The following is a 13,946-nucleotide window of genomic DNA, read 5'->3' as shown; positions in this document are numbered from 1 at the left end:
ACATTTCTAGGTCATTTGGTTTCTTTTGTACGGACTGTAAAATTTTTCCTTTGTCAGAAGAGAGCCAATTGTTGATCCATAGGTTTATAAAATGAGACTTTGCTGAAGCAAAGGCACTGGATAGAGATATCACTTGAAGTGGTCTTGGTTGAAAATATGTTGCCTGTTTTGCAATGTTACCGACTTTTTCGTTTCCAGGTATACCACAGTGACAAAGTATCCAATGAAATGCTATTTCCTTTTGGAGTTTTTATTAGTTTACCTGAATTGGAATAATTCTGTGTGCGTATAGGTTTGGTACGTCATCATCATCTTCATCACGGCATAAGCCTTGTGGCTCGTTCCGTCTTCAAGAAAACTGATCCGACCATCTCATCCGTGGCCTGCCGACATTTCTTCTACCTACAGGTTTATATTTATTTATTATTTGTGGTATACGATCTTCATCCATTCTTTGTATATGATCTTGCCATCTTTGTCTGTATTCAATGATTGTTTCATTTAGACTCTGAATTTCCAATTCTTTTCTAATATCTTCATTCCTCTTTTTATCTATGAGTCTATAACCTGCCACCTGTCTCAAAAATTTCATCTCAGCAGCCTCTATTTTCTTCTGTTGTGAGATAGTCAAGACCCAACTTTCACACCCATAAAGCAAGGTTGGGATCGCCATTACTTTGTAAAGTTTTAACAGTGTTGCCCTATTACAATTTTTAAAAGTTCTTTTTATTGTACCACATAGTGTTTGGAATTTGTTTAATTTATTTTGCACATCTCTATTGCCAGTATATGACACAATGTAACCAAGATAATTAAAATCACTTTGTTGTTGGATGGGTTTATTATTTATGCAAATTTTTGCTCTTAACAGATCTTGGTACGTATTTGATTATATTAAATATAGCCCCTTTGGAGGAAGGGGAGGGAGGGAGGAAGGCAGGGAGGGAGGGAGGGAGGGAGAGAGAGAGAGAGAGAGAGAGAATAACCAAAACCACTTCTTCAAATATCAGAGTTGCTGAAAACATCTATTTAAGTGAAATCTTAGAACTGATTTTTTTTTTCAGCGCCATGGTGATTTTTACTTTTTATTTATACTTTGTATAATGGGAATAAAATAGCATTTGAAGCCGTTAATTTCAAATTCCAATGCATATATAATGGAATACAAAAGAATGACTGTCACAGTTCAACAAGAGATTACAAAACTAAATGGAGGCCAACCATTTACATATAAAGTAATGAATATTAGTTTGAATATTATAAGTATTATCAATTCAATACATTAAAGTGAAAGTGATAATATTTATGGATTATACTGCACATGCCAATTGAAGGGTTCAGAACCATAGCGGGCCAAGCGCCATTTACTAAAACCATAGAAAACAAGGGTTAAAATGAAGTTATTACCATAATTCAATGGAAACATATAGCAAGTAATATAAAGTATACACATTAAAACTAAATGATATGTAAATCTTCACTAAACTATGGTATTCACTTAACTTTAACCCTTGCTTTCTCAGTTTTTAATAAATGGCGCTTGACCCACTATGGCTCTGAACCCTTCAATTAAGTCTGTAATGCTTTTTACGTGGCTTAATTCATACATCTCATCTTTTTCTTGGACTGCAATATTTTGTCTGGGTATATGTAATTTTTATATTACCACCACTAACAGTGACTGAGTCTTAACAAAACAAGTAGGCAGCATTGCTTATGCCCAAATGTTTTGTGTTGCTTTAGGCAGCTAAAAAGCTGCGCCCTTTAGGAACTAAGTCCCATGAAGAGATGGATGGTACATTAAAAACTCTTAAAAACAAGAAATATCTCCAAATAATAATAACCTAAACATAGATTTATTTAAATATGCACCAGACTTTTAAGCCAAGACCTTCAGAAACTATGAATATATGCCAGTCAAGGCAAATAGAAGAATGGGGGGGGGGGGTTTGAAGTTATTAATGGGAAAACTACGAATGTCATTTAAATAGAGCATATAAAATGTAGGCAAAAATTACAACTAGACACCTGAACTAAATGATCGAAGCAGTACTGAAAGAATAATAATCCATGGCGCTACAGCCCACTAAGGGCCAAGACTGACCAGCCGGCTGCTGGCCTCACGGCCACATGCTGAAGCAGAGGTGGACGATCATCCAACCAGAATGGAGGTATCGTGTAGTTAGCACGATGAGCCCCCCAGCCGTTACAACTGGTTTGCGTAACCGGATTTTGCTACCTATCGTAGCTCCCCAAGTGCATCACAATGCCAGGTGGGCACTGGTCCCACACACTGGCCGAAATTTCATGAGAAAATTTCTTCCCCCACGAGGACTCGAACCAGCGCGCATTCCGTAACGCAAGTCCTAGGCAGGATGCCTTAGACCACGACGCCACAGCACGGGACATTGGAAGAATAAAAACATAAATTTAAGAAAGGAAGATCGTGCTATGACTATGTATTTCAGTTAAATGTAACACAAAAACAAAGAGACATTAACTTAGCAACCACATTTCATTTATTGACTATGCATAAGAACTTGACAGAGTACTGTAAATAATAACAGTAGAGAATAATGAAAAGCAACTATATACATAAAACTTAATTAAAACATTTAAAACTGTACATAAGAAAATCCCATCAGCCTTAATAAGAACAGAGAGCAAGCTAAGTGAACTTCTTTATCAAGGTAGACATATATTTCTCAGTCACCTACACTTTTTAGAATATAGAGTGGACCAAGAGTCTCGATCCCTTTTTCACAAAAATAGTAACATTTTCGTTCTGTTTCAGAATAATTAAGAAGTGTGCTTACTTTTGAATGAGTAGTGTTGTTTCTGCATGAATGTAACGATTGACCTATGAACAAGTGCGGCATAAGTTCGAACGAAAATTAAAAACACCAGTACCTATTAGAGCTGATAAGAGACTTCCGTGGATGACATCCAAAGTATTCAGCAAGTGATTGAATGAAGTTCACATGTACATATTCACTCACTGTTTAAGTAACAAACTTGGTATTGTTAAAACAACAGTTTCGAGAGTTCTGTGTTTTACACTTCACAAACGTGCTTACCATCTCCAAATGCCACACCATTTACAAAATGAAGATTATACTACCAGTGAAGCTATGTGCCATGATCTTGAGGCTGTTGCTAATGAAAATCTGATGGAATACATCCTTATCAGTAATAAGGCCACATTCCATTTAATGTACAGCTAGGTCTAACAACAAAAATTTATGATCTATTTATGTTTATGGAATGCACAGTTACTGGGGTATCCTATTAGACATTTTACAGCAATTCTTGAAGCTACAACTTGATCAGAATGGTGTTTTGAATTCTGCAGTCTCTCAGAAGAATGGTACACCATCACATGTTGTGCATGACTAACTCAATGAAACATTTCAGAATCGTTGGAGGCACAGCTACACCAATATTCTGGGTGTCATGTTCACTAGACCTAACCTACTGGATTTTTTTTGCCTCAGCTTGAGTTTATCAAGTTCAAGATGTACACTGAGCTACAAAAGAAATGCCGAGTCGAAGTCGCTATCGATTTGAAATATCGTGTTATGAGGACTTTGCTATAGGCCTATATTATACGAACACATCTGAATTTTCTAAAGAGAAATGTGTAGTTAATTCAATTTCCAGTTCTGTATCTGTATTTATAATAAAATTTTATATTTATATTTATCATAAAACTGATAAATTTTTTTGTTAATACAATATGAAACGTAACTGGCCATATATATATATATCGATTGTAACAATGACAGCATCCATGGATAAGGAGGGTTGTGGAATACCATATAAACTGCAGTTTCACTACTTTCGTGTAATATTATTATTAACATTGTAAAATAAAAGTATATGAATAATTTAAAACCAATTCATATTAAATAACAACGTGAACATGTTATAAAAATCGTATTTATATGTTTTTAAAAAAACTAATTTCAGGAAAATAGCTTTCCACCTCGCCATGTTTGCTAAATCCTCGGAAAACAATATAATTTCGTATTGGCATTTCTTTTGCAGCCCACTGTACAAGGCAAAGATTTGTGACCTTCAGCAATTACAGGAACGAATTAATGATGCAGCAGTAGCTATTACACCACACATGCTTCATGCTGTTTTCAGAGAGGTGGTGCATCACTGGTAGCAGTATCTTGAAATGGAAGGGAGCCAAGTTCAACTGTATTGTATATGTTACATATCGATGGTCTAGATCTAATATCACATGACATAAAATTATTTATACATTCTATCTATTTGAACCACCGAAAAGTACAATAAACAGTGGTTCAAATGGATAGAATGTATAAATAATAAAAGTTTTACGTCTCTCCTGAAAATTTTGAAAAAAAAAAAAAAAAAAAAAAAAGACATGCATAGTATTAGGTCTAGGCCATCGATATGAATGTGACCAATAGTAACATTCAGTAATCTTTGTGAAGATATTCAGAAAAATGGATTGAGACTTCTGGTCCATTCTGTACATACTGACACATTTCAAGAATGGGAGACGCAGCTACAAATACAAGGATCGTTCAAAAGTAATGCCCCACATTTTTTTCTCAATCATTAACAAAGCTAGAAAAGTGCATTTTTGTATGCTTGAAACCTGATGTTTCTTCCACTGTCATTTCGACAGATGGTGGAGTTATAGTGAACTGTTAAAATGGCGTCTCTGCAGTGAGCTGTGAGAGTTTGGGTGTCAGGAAATACAGAAACCGAGATCTGCCGCATGATGGATGTCATTATCCGTGTGGATCAGCACATCACAACACGACAAATGGCCCTACAGCTAATGGTAAGCATTGAGAGTGCTTGTTCAATTATTGAGGCTCTTGGTTATTCAAAAGTGTGCTCGAAATGGGTTCCACGAAATCTCACCATAGTCCACAAGCTGCAGAGGAAAACCATTTCTTTTGAATTGTTGGAGTGCTTTGAAGCCAAAGAGGAGGCCTTTTGTTCCCGATCATTACAGACGACTAAACTTGGGTCCATAATTTTGAGCAGGAAACAAAAGGGCATCTTCTTCAATCGCTCAGAAAGAAGAAATTGAAGACAGCCCCTCTGCAAGTAAAGTCACGGTTACTGTCTTTTGTGATTGTTAAGGAGTCATTCTTGTGGATATGATGCCAAGAGGAGCAACCATTAATTCAGAGCTGTACATCAATGCCCTGAACAAGCTCAAGAAAATGTTTTAAACGAGTTTGGCCTAGCAAGAACCCAGCAGAAATGTTTCTCCAGCAGACAATGCAACCCTCACACAAGTCTGCGAACACATCAGTAAAATGGGTTGGAAAGTGTTGCTCCATCCACCCTACAGCACAGATCTGTCACTGTCAGACTTCCATCTCTGTGAATCTCTTAAAGATGTTTTACGTGAAACTAATTTTGAAAGTGACAAGAGCATAACTGATGCAGTGGGGAAGAGGTTATGCACACAGGACCAAGAGCTGGTACTGGCAAAAAATACATGCACTTATTCCATGCTGGTATAAGGCCATACAATGTGATGAAGAGTTTGTATAAAAATAGTTTCATTTACATTGTCACCAAGCTTCAACAATTTTCATTAAATATGAGAAAAAAATGTGGGGCATTACTTTTTGAATGACCCTCGTAAATGTTAAACTAGGTGTTTTGAATTTATATACAATATTATTTGCTGATGATTAGGTAATCCTAGCAAAGAGCTGTTCATTTGTACAATAAAATAAGAAAAAATATGATGGAAATATCATAGATATACATCAAGCTAAACTAAAAACTATTGTAAACAATTAAATATTGCGCAAATATAGTTTTACATATTTAAGTTGTGGCATGCCATATAGATATATGATCATTATTTTAATTAAAAAGTCGAACAGGTCCAAAGCATTTGTGGTATTTTTACAAGGTCCCTTAAAAACAAGATTAGAAGATACAATGTTATTAAAATTATATACAGTATAACGACTGCTGTCTCAATTCTGATGTACGAATGTAAGAACTGGACAATGACTAAAACAGATAACAAAATAGTGGAAAATGCAAGAATGCAGTTCCTGACCTAGGTATTAAAAAGAAATTTTAAATAATCAATCTAAATCATAAAATTGTTGAAACATATGAAGTTAGCTGGTACCAACACATCAAATGTATTGCTACAGAAGAGTAACCAATAGAATAATGCAGTTTAAACCATCGGTAGTTAAGAAGGAAAGCCTCTTTGTGAGATGGAACAGATTAACTAGCCTATTTTGTGGAATAAGATGATGAATCAATGTGATCAACAATTAAGTATGCAGACGACGTTTGAACAGGTAAAAAAAAAAAGAATAGGTATATTAATATGGCAGGTGCAGTATTAAAAACAGTCATGTTTGTGAATGCTAGATAAAAATGAAGGAAAATTGCAAAAGATCGATAGTTACGAGGGAAGGCCTCTTTGTGAGATGGAACAGATTAACTAGTCTATTTTGTGGAATAAGATGATGAATAAATGAGATCAACAATTAAGTATGTAGATGACGTTGGAACAGGAAAAAAGGAATAGAATAGGTATATTACTATGCCAGGTGCAGTATTAAAAACAATCATGTTTGTGAATGCTAGATAAAAATGAAGGAAAATTGCGAAAGATGCTCCACTGTCTAAGCAACATAACAAAGGGCTATAAAATGGAAAATGACAAAAACGATGGCTTTTAATGTACAGTTCCAGTTAAATAAAATTCATTATAGATAATACTCGTACAATTATAAAGTTAGCATCCTAATTCAATTAATTAGAGTCAAACATCCATATATTAGTAATTTTATATCAATGTAAAGTTAAGAAAGTTACATTAGAGGAACTTTCTAAGACGAACAATAAAAAACAAAGCAAGAAAAAGATAAATAATAATGAAGTTATATCAATCTAAGATAGTGCCCAGCACTATATATGTCTCATAAGCATAACAAGAAAACACAGACACTATGTATACTTGGTAATGGCCATAAATTATTTATGTTCACTATTTTAATTTCCACAATAAAGAAGTCTACAAAAGAAATAGGTAATTGTGGGACGTCCAATAGATACAATGTCCATTTCTGAGTAAGGCCATTCATAAAAAATATATAGGTATAAAACAACAATATTACGTTGAATATGTAAAAAGAGATTTGTTTTAAGAAAATCATATAAATTTTACAACTTCGTAGCAGCTTCATATCTTCATAAAGCTTGACACAATAGCTGATGTCAACTCAGTCAGCTAAGGTGCTGATCCAGAGTTGTGCTCAGGTGCAGGTTAGATTCATGCTAGGGTTGATTACCTGGTTGGATTTTCTCTGAGGTTTTTCCCCAACTGTAAGGCAAATTTCAGGTAATCTATGGCGAATCTTCGGCCTCATTTTGCCAAATATCATCTCACTATCACCAATCCCATCGACGCTAAATAACCTCGTAGTTCATACAGCGTCATAATTCTGAACAAGAGCATTTGCTCTACTTGTCGTAAATTAGGACATATGACTTTTTAATGGGGTGTCTTACATTTTGGTGGCCTCTAACAAGCTGCATAATGACAATTTCGTCATTCCTTTGATCTTTCCTAATGAACTCCATAGTAGTCACAAGTTGTGTGCGACAATTTTACACTGAAATCTACTATGCCAACTTTCAACAGCATTTGTCAGTGCATTGATGACCTGTTTAAATTTAAATTTGATCATAAACATTCCATATTTCAAGTATAAATCTACATGACCTTGTTCTTCCTCTTTCCCTGGCTTATGTTCCTCTTACACAGTTTCTTTCCATGTAAAACGCTAATTACATTATATCGGGTTCAATGGTGTGTGTAACACGAATAAGACAGTGATCAGTTTTCAAACATACATTTTTGTAAAAACAGACATGACACTCATCTTTTATCACATGTAGGCCCCTAAGTGGTCATTGTAGAATATGGACATTGCACTAGTGGACGTGACAGCTGTAGACCAAAACAGAAAATGACTTAGAGTGGACTTCACACTAAATACAATGGCGAAAAGAATGTGTGGATATATAATTATTGGACGTTGTGTCTGTGGATAATGTGTCTTGCAACCACAAGCGCACTTGCTGAATACAAGCTGCCATTTCTTAGATCTAACTAGTTATGCAATGTCAAATGAGAAAAAATATACTGAACTACGAAAAGAACGGGAAGCAAAACACTGAACGAAACTAACTTACTAATACACAAGTAAGAAATTAGAAATACCATGAAGAAGGAAGAGTCAATAGCACAATCCACAAAGCAGCCTTAATGTAACAACTGGAGAGGAAGAAAGGTTGGAAAGACTACCAAAGAGGTAGTTTGGAGCTGGAATGAATTAATAATGTTCAAGATGGACCAGGAGGAGGAGAAAAAAAAACAGTCTGTCCCATTTAACTTGCTTTGCAAAGAATAATTTTCTCTAGGTATAATACATTATCAAGACTGCCATTAGATATGAGGTGTGGGGGTTAAAACCTAGCCAAGGGTAAGCTTAATGAATTTTAAGAAGGACAAAAATCCTTAACATGGTTTCCTTCAGAAGGGAAGTAAACCTGAAGACTCATGTCGCAGATTTTCTATGTCAAAGTATGGAACAATAATAGTAGCCTAAGTACATGTGGATTTGTCCCACCCTTCATCTGTAATCCATATTTAGTGACAGAGCAGGTGTGAATCCTGACAAGTTGTATTTTGCTCTACTCAAGTATCATTAGTATATATAACATGCAGTGAGAGTGGAGTAAATATTCTTCGAATTCTGTTTAGTCGAATCAGATTTTATTTTACTCTAAGAATGAATTGGTAAAGTTTTACAAGTACTGACTTCACAGTAAACAACTTGCAACTGTAATCAAAACGTCTTTATAAGGTACAGCACTTGTAAACAAACATGCCACTACACAGTAAATAGCTTTGTACCATCTTCACTTTCTTCAAATTCTGTTTATTGCCAAAGATTTATTTTACACTGAGAATGCGTTGGTAAATTTTTACAGGTACTGGCACTGACTTCATACTAAACATGAAGTATTTCACAAATATCATAAAAACATCTTTATAAGGTACACCACATGTAAACTTCACAGTACACATTAAAATTGCACTCAATACTTTCTAAATGTAGGTCTTCATAATTGAAATACCTTAGAAAAAGTTCTGAATTTAAAATCTCACTTTTTTTTTTACACTTATTTAAATAGTTAAATATATAGAGAGTTGCTATACAGATCAGTACAATGTAGTAATGTTTCATCAGTTTAATGACAGTAGAGTTGAGTGCCTATCCCAAGTAAGCTAAGAGGTAAAAGGTGCAGTGGGACTGGTCTACGTAGAGAAGCCAGTATATGACCACCTGGCATCTGCCAACAGATTTTGTTAGGTAGAGGTTGGAGTGGAACTGGTCTACATAGCAACTCTACAATTTTCAAAGATAAAAAAAAAAGTTACGTAAAATTTGGAATAGTTTAAGTTGTGAAATAATTTAGAACACTGTCCATTGCACACTTATATAAAATTGGCCAAAACCTCAATAAAAGTACATTAAAAAAAAAAGTAAATAATTTCAGCCATTTCAACTATTGACTATACAGCATCACTGCCAGTTTGTGAGATGTCCCAATGTAGCATGATGTAGATTCGTCAATCTGGTTGCATACCCAATGTTGGAATACAGCTGTTTATTAATGTTGTTCCATCATACAGAAAACTGAGAATAAGTCTGACAACTTTTTCAGATGTGGCTCTGAATTTTGTTTCATTGGTGACCATAAGAGTTGGTGTTTTAATCTTAATCAGCTGGCAGCATGCGACATTGATGCTAGACATGGTAGATATTTGCTCAAGCAGAAAATCGTAGAACTTCTTCACTTCTTCAAATGAAGCATAGTCTAAATTGCTGTCATGGATGCTACAACATAAATCACAAAGGAATTTCATTGGACATGTAAATATACAGAATTAAACATACATTACATATATCTTCCAACTCAATATCCTGGAATGAATGAACCATGTACAAATACCATGGAAACTGCTCTTTTGATTTATGCAATTTTATATTGGGTTGCCTATTTAATCTTTCTGGATAGGATGCACAATATGTATAATTGTAGACCTAAATGCTCAGACCTTTACAGTTAGGGTTGCAACTCTCCCATATTTCCCGGGATCTCCCATATTTGCTCCTAATTTTTAACAGTCTCTCGCTTCTGTATTTTTCTCCCTTATTTTTGCAATGTAAAAATCATTATTCTAAACATTTGATTTTGCTGTGAATGATGACTGTTTACATGATGAATTTTGTTGTTCAAGAGATGCATTGAATTGTGCAGTCTTTTCGGAAGGTAATGCTTGCCGGAAATGGGTTTTAATGCTCACCTGTTTAAAACCAAACAATATTAATATTATAATTTTGAAAAAAACTGGCTAGTTTTGTGCTATGGATACCAAGCAGTAATGCTCATACAAAGAGGATGTTTTATCTCATGAACAATAATTTAGACAGATGTTCGAAACAAGAGTACGACACATCTAATCAAATCAGAGCTGCCGACTGCAATTGACTTCAACTATTACGCGAGACAAAATTTGTTTCAAAATACTCTTAATTTGAGCCTAGCTGTTGAAGTGTAGATCTGTAGAATAAAGTTGCTTTTTAGTAACTGAACTGAATAATTTGTCAGTTTTCTATGTGAAATTTTGTAGATTTCTTAATCTCCCATAAAAAAAAAAAAACAATCCTATTTACAGTCAGTTTTGCAAATATTAATTTTCCAAAGCAATATGTAACTATGGTGAAATTCCCTTTTATCGAAAGAATCTCTGTGGGACTAGTTACGTTTTCCTTAAATGCAGGTTTTTCATTTAATATGAGCAAGGAAGAGCTAAGAGAGGGGGGGGGGGGGGAAACCTAGGCTACTAAACTAAAATATATTTACATATTCTTAATCTCCAATAAATTACTATTAACAATCAAGCAGTACAATATTTTTACAAATCTTAACATGCTTTTAATTACTTTAATTACTCATAAATTTACAATCTCCATGAGAAAACAAAAACATTTCTACAAGCTTACTTTCAGCCGAGGTATTGATGCATGCTACTGATTAATTCAATTTGTAATAGGCCTGATCTGAATGAAGGGTGGGAAAGCAACGGTGAATTTTTCAAAAGTTGAGCAGTTTGGACATTTTCCATTGCTAATTGTCAAAATTATAACTAGAGACGAGAATTTCATGCACTATAAAACAGGAGCGAATGCTAGTCACAAAAGTTAGACTTCCTCTTTTATTCATAGGGGAAGATGCGAGGATATAATAATTCATAATTATTAATAAAAATAATTAGACCCACATAACCTAAATAATTTATTTTATAATTATGAAATCATTATGAGTCATGGATCATATTCGCTTATCAGATGTAGAAGTTCGATATAATATAACAAACATGACCAACAAAACAGTTTATTTAGTTTTTTTCGACCCTGCCAACCAATGCATATTGTTGTATTGAGCTGCACTGAACGAGCGCACATATTCTCTATAATGTCTGTCTGCTCTTGAATAGTCCTTCGGGAAAATGGATTTAATAATTCCGAACTCATTGCAATACTTCAAATTAATGTTTAAGAATTAATAATACATGCAGCAGCTAACACATGCATTCCGCTCATGCAATTACACTGCACTCGCAAATCACAGTACATTCCCGCTGTCTGTGTAATGTTAAGTAGTCGTTGGTGTAGCTCTCAGACCAGAGCTTCAAAAGAAGCATGTGCGCCTAGGACGGACTAAGGAGGAAGGCACTTGCACGCGCATCATATTCTTGTTATTTCTATGTCTTTCCTGTAGCTCTGAGAAAAGAGCAACCGTTGCGATACTTGCGGTGTGCAACCTGCGGATGGTAGCCTATTGCACCTATACAATGTTCCAAAAATCAAAATAAATTTTAATATACGTAATCCCATTTTGAGAAATACACATTCTACAAAAATATTGGGCTTGCGCAGCAAGCATAGCATGCCCTGAGAAATCGCTCCTGCTATAAAATCCCAAAATATGCATGCATTCATGTCCTATAAAACTATGTAACATGCACGATCAAGCAAAAAATACATTAAAATATGCACTTTCATTTGTGTTCCAAATTTCTTATGTCACTTCACTTTTTTCTTTGTTGCACAGTTAACAACTAACAACATTTCTAAATTGGTTTCTGTGAGGTTCCTGCACTTGTCAGTTAATATGTTTCTGCAGCCATAGAATGACCTCTCTACATCGAAAAAAGTTATGGGTACAAACTTGAATGAAAATTTTTCTATTTTTCTTTTTTCTTTTCCTTCTTCAATCCTGACTCCTGACGCTAAAATAAGGGACATAAATATCGAGAAACTGAAATTAAAACATGCATTTAAACTGAAGATAATGTATACGGTATTATATGCATGATTAACCAAAAATTGCTTAAATATGCATATTTTTGTCCCCAAAAAGGCCAAAACATGCAAATATGCACGGAAAAAATACACTATTTGGAACCAGAAAGTAATGAAATGAATAAGTACTAAGTTTGAGCTATGTCCTATGTTCTCGTCTTTAATTATAACACAACATTTCGAGGAGTGGATCTCTCTTTATTTTCAGGTGAAAACTTACTGTGGGGATCTTTACTGTATCCTATCCGACTGATCCAGGATCGAAACGTTGTTATAATTTTGACAATTAGTCAAACTGCTCAACCATTATGTAATAAGCCTGCAACTGATTTTATTCATTTTATGTATTTCAACTAAATCATTGTCAGCAAATTCCATTTAGGCGTTAACAAACTCTAAAGCAACAGCTACATCACCAGGTAGACGATCAGTAAAGACTTCACCCCAAGGCCAAGTCAGCAAAGTATCAAATGACAGCAGAGGTGGCGACCTTGGAGGTGGAAGGCAGAAGTGGAGAGAGAAGAATGCTGAATGAACGAAAGAAGATAGTGTGAAATACGAAGTGAAATAAGTACTGGGAGTAAAAGGAGAAGCATTGAGAGTGTAAATCGTGTTAGGAGTGCAAAACGAGTGGCAGTAGGGAAGAAAAAACAGTCTATAATCTGAGGAAATGGTGCATCTGTGGGTTCAAATAATAGCAGGCTTAGTTATAGAATGGAAAAATGACGTTATAGAATTGTTTTGTTTAAAGAGTGGATTCTAAGACCATGTTATAAATAAAGTCAAACCAATGTTCTAGGGACAAGAGCTAATGTAATGTGTAAAAGTGTTTAATTTAATAATAGGTTATGTTTTTACTGAAATAGTCAACAAGGGTTAGCTCTTTTATATTAAATAGGTTTACATGGATTATTATCCTCTGATTGAGGTTCTGACTGATATGTACATATATTATTAGCCAGTACATCTCATTTAATGATATGTGTCAGAGGAAGAACAATTGTTTGTATGCATCTAAAGTCTGACTAGTGTAATATGTAGCTAGTCGGCAATATATGCAATGGAGGGGGAAAGGAACAAGCCACCCACCCTACCCCATTATCTCCTAGCCTAGTTGCCTGATAAGTGGTGCTTTCTTGGTATCAATTGTGAAGTTCATACCTGTCTTCAGACAACAAATGTATTATGTTATTTACAAGAAGGAAGTATTTAGTTAATTATTAAAAGGGGAATGCAGTTGAATGAGAAAACTAGTAGGAATAGTCTTTAAGTGTAGCTGAGAATAAGAGAAGTGAAGTCAGATAAGAAGAGGATAAATTAGACGGAGGGTTAAGTGAAAGTGAAGGGACATGAAAGACATAGTAAGAACAGGTTTTTAAGGTCACAATATGTCTGTGTTTTAAGCTGTAGTGTAAGTAAGGGACTGCTGACCCAAATACAGAAATTCGAAGGGTCAGCAGAACCGATTAC

The 13,946-nt window shown here is 34.8% G+C and overlaps 1 protein-coding gene across 3 annotated transcripts in view; it reads right to left on the bottom strand.

Annotated features, from left to right (window-relative positions):
- The window catches only part of LOC138692804 (zinc finger protein 501-like), an 86,703-nt gene that overhangs the window by 41,757 nt on the left and 31,000 nt on the right, over positions 1-13,946 (bottom strand). For 2 of the 3 annotated variants that reach the window (XM_069816024.1, XM_069816023.1), the window contains exon 5: positions 2,502-9,944. The exons of the other annotated variant lie outside the window; for it this stretch is intronic. In XM_069816024.1, the coding sequence (XP_069672125.1) occupies positions 9,677-9,944 (268 nt within the window). In that variant the 3' untranslated portion in view covers positions 2,502-9,676. Of the gene's footprint in view, positions 1-2,501; positions 9,945-13,946 lie in introns of those variants that run through there. 3 annotated transcript variants of the gene reach the window in all.

Source organism: Periplaneta americana, chromosome 17 (genome assembly GCF_040183065.1).
Source record: "Periplaneta americana isolate PAMFEO1 chromosome 17, P.americana_PAMFEO1_priV1, whole genome shotgun sequence".
Classification (NCBI taxonomy): Eukaryota; Metazoa; Arthropoda; class Insecta; order Blattodea; family Blattidae; genus Periplaneta; species Periplaneta americana.
This window is presented reverse-complemented; position numbering and strand designations above follow the sequence as displayed.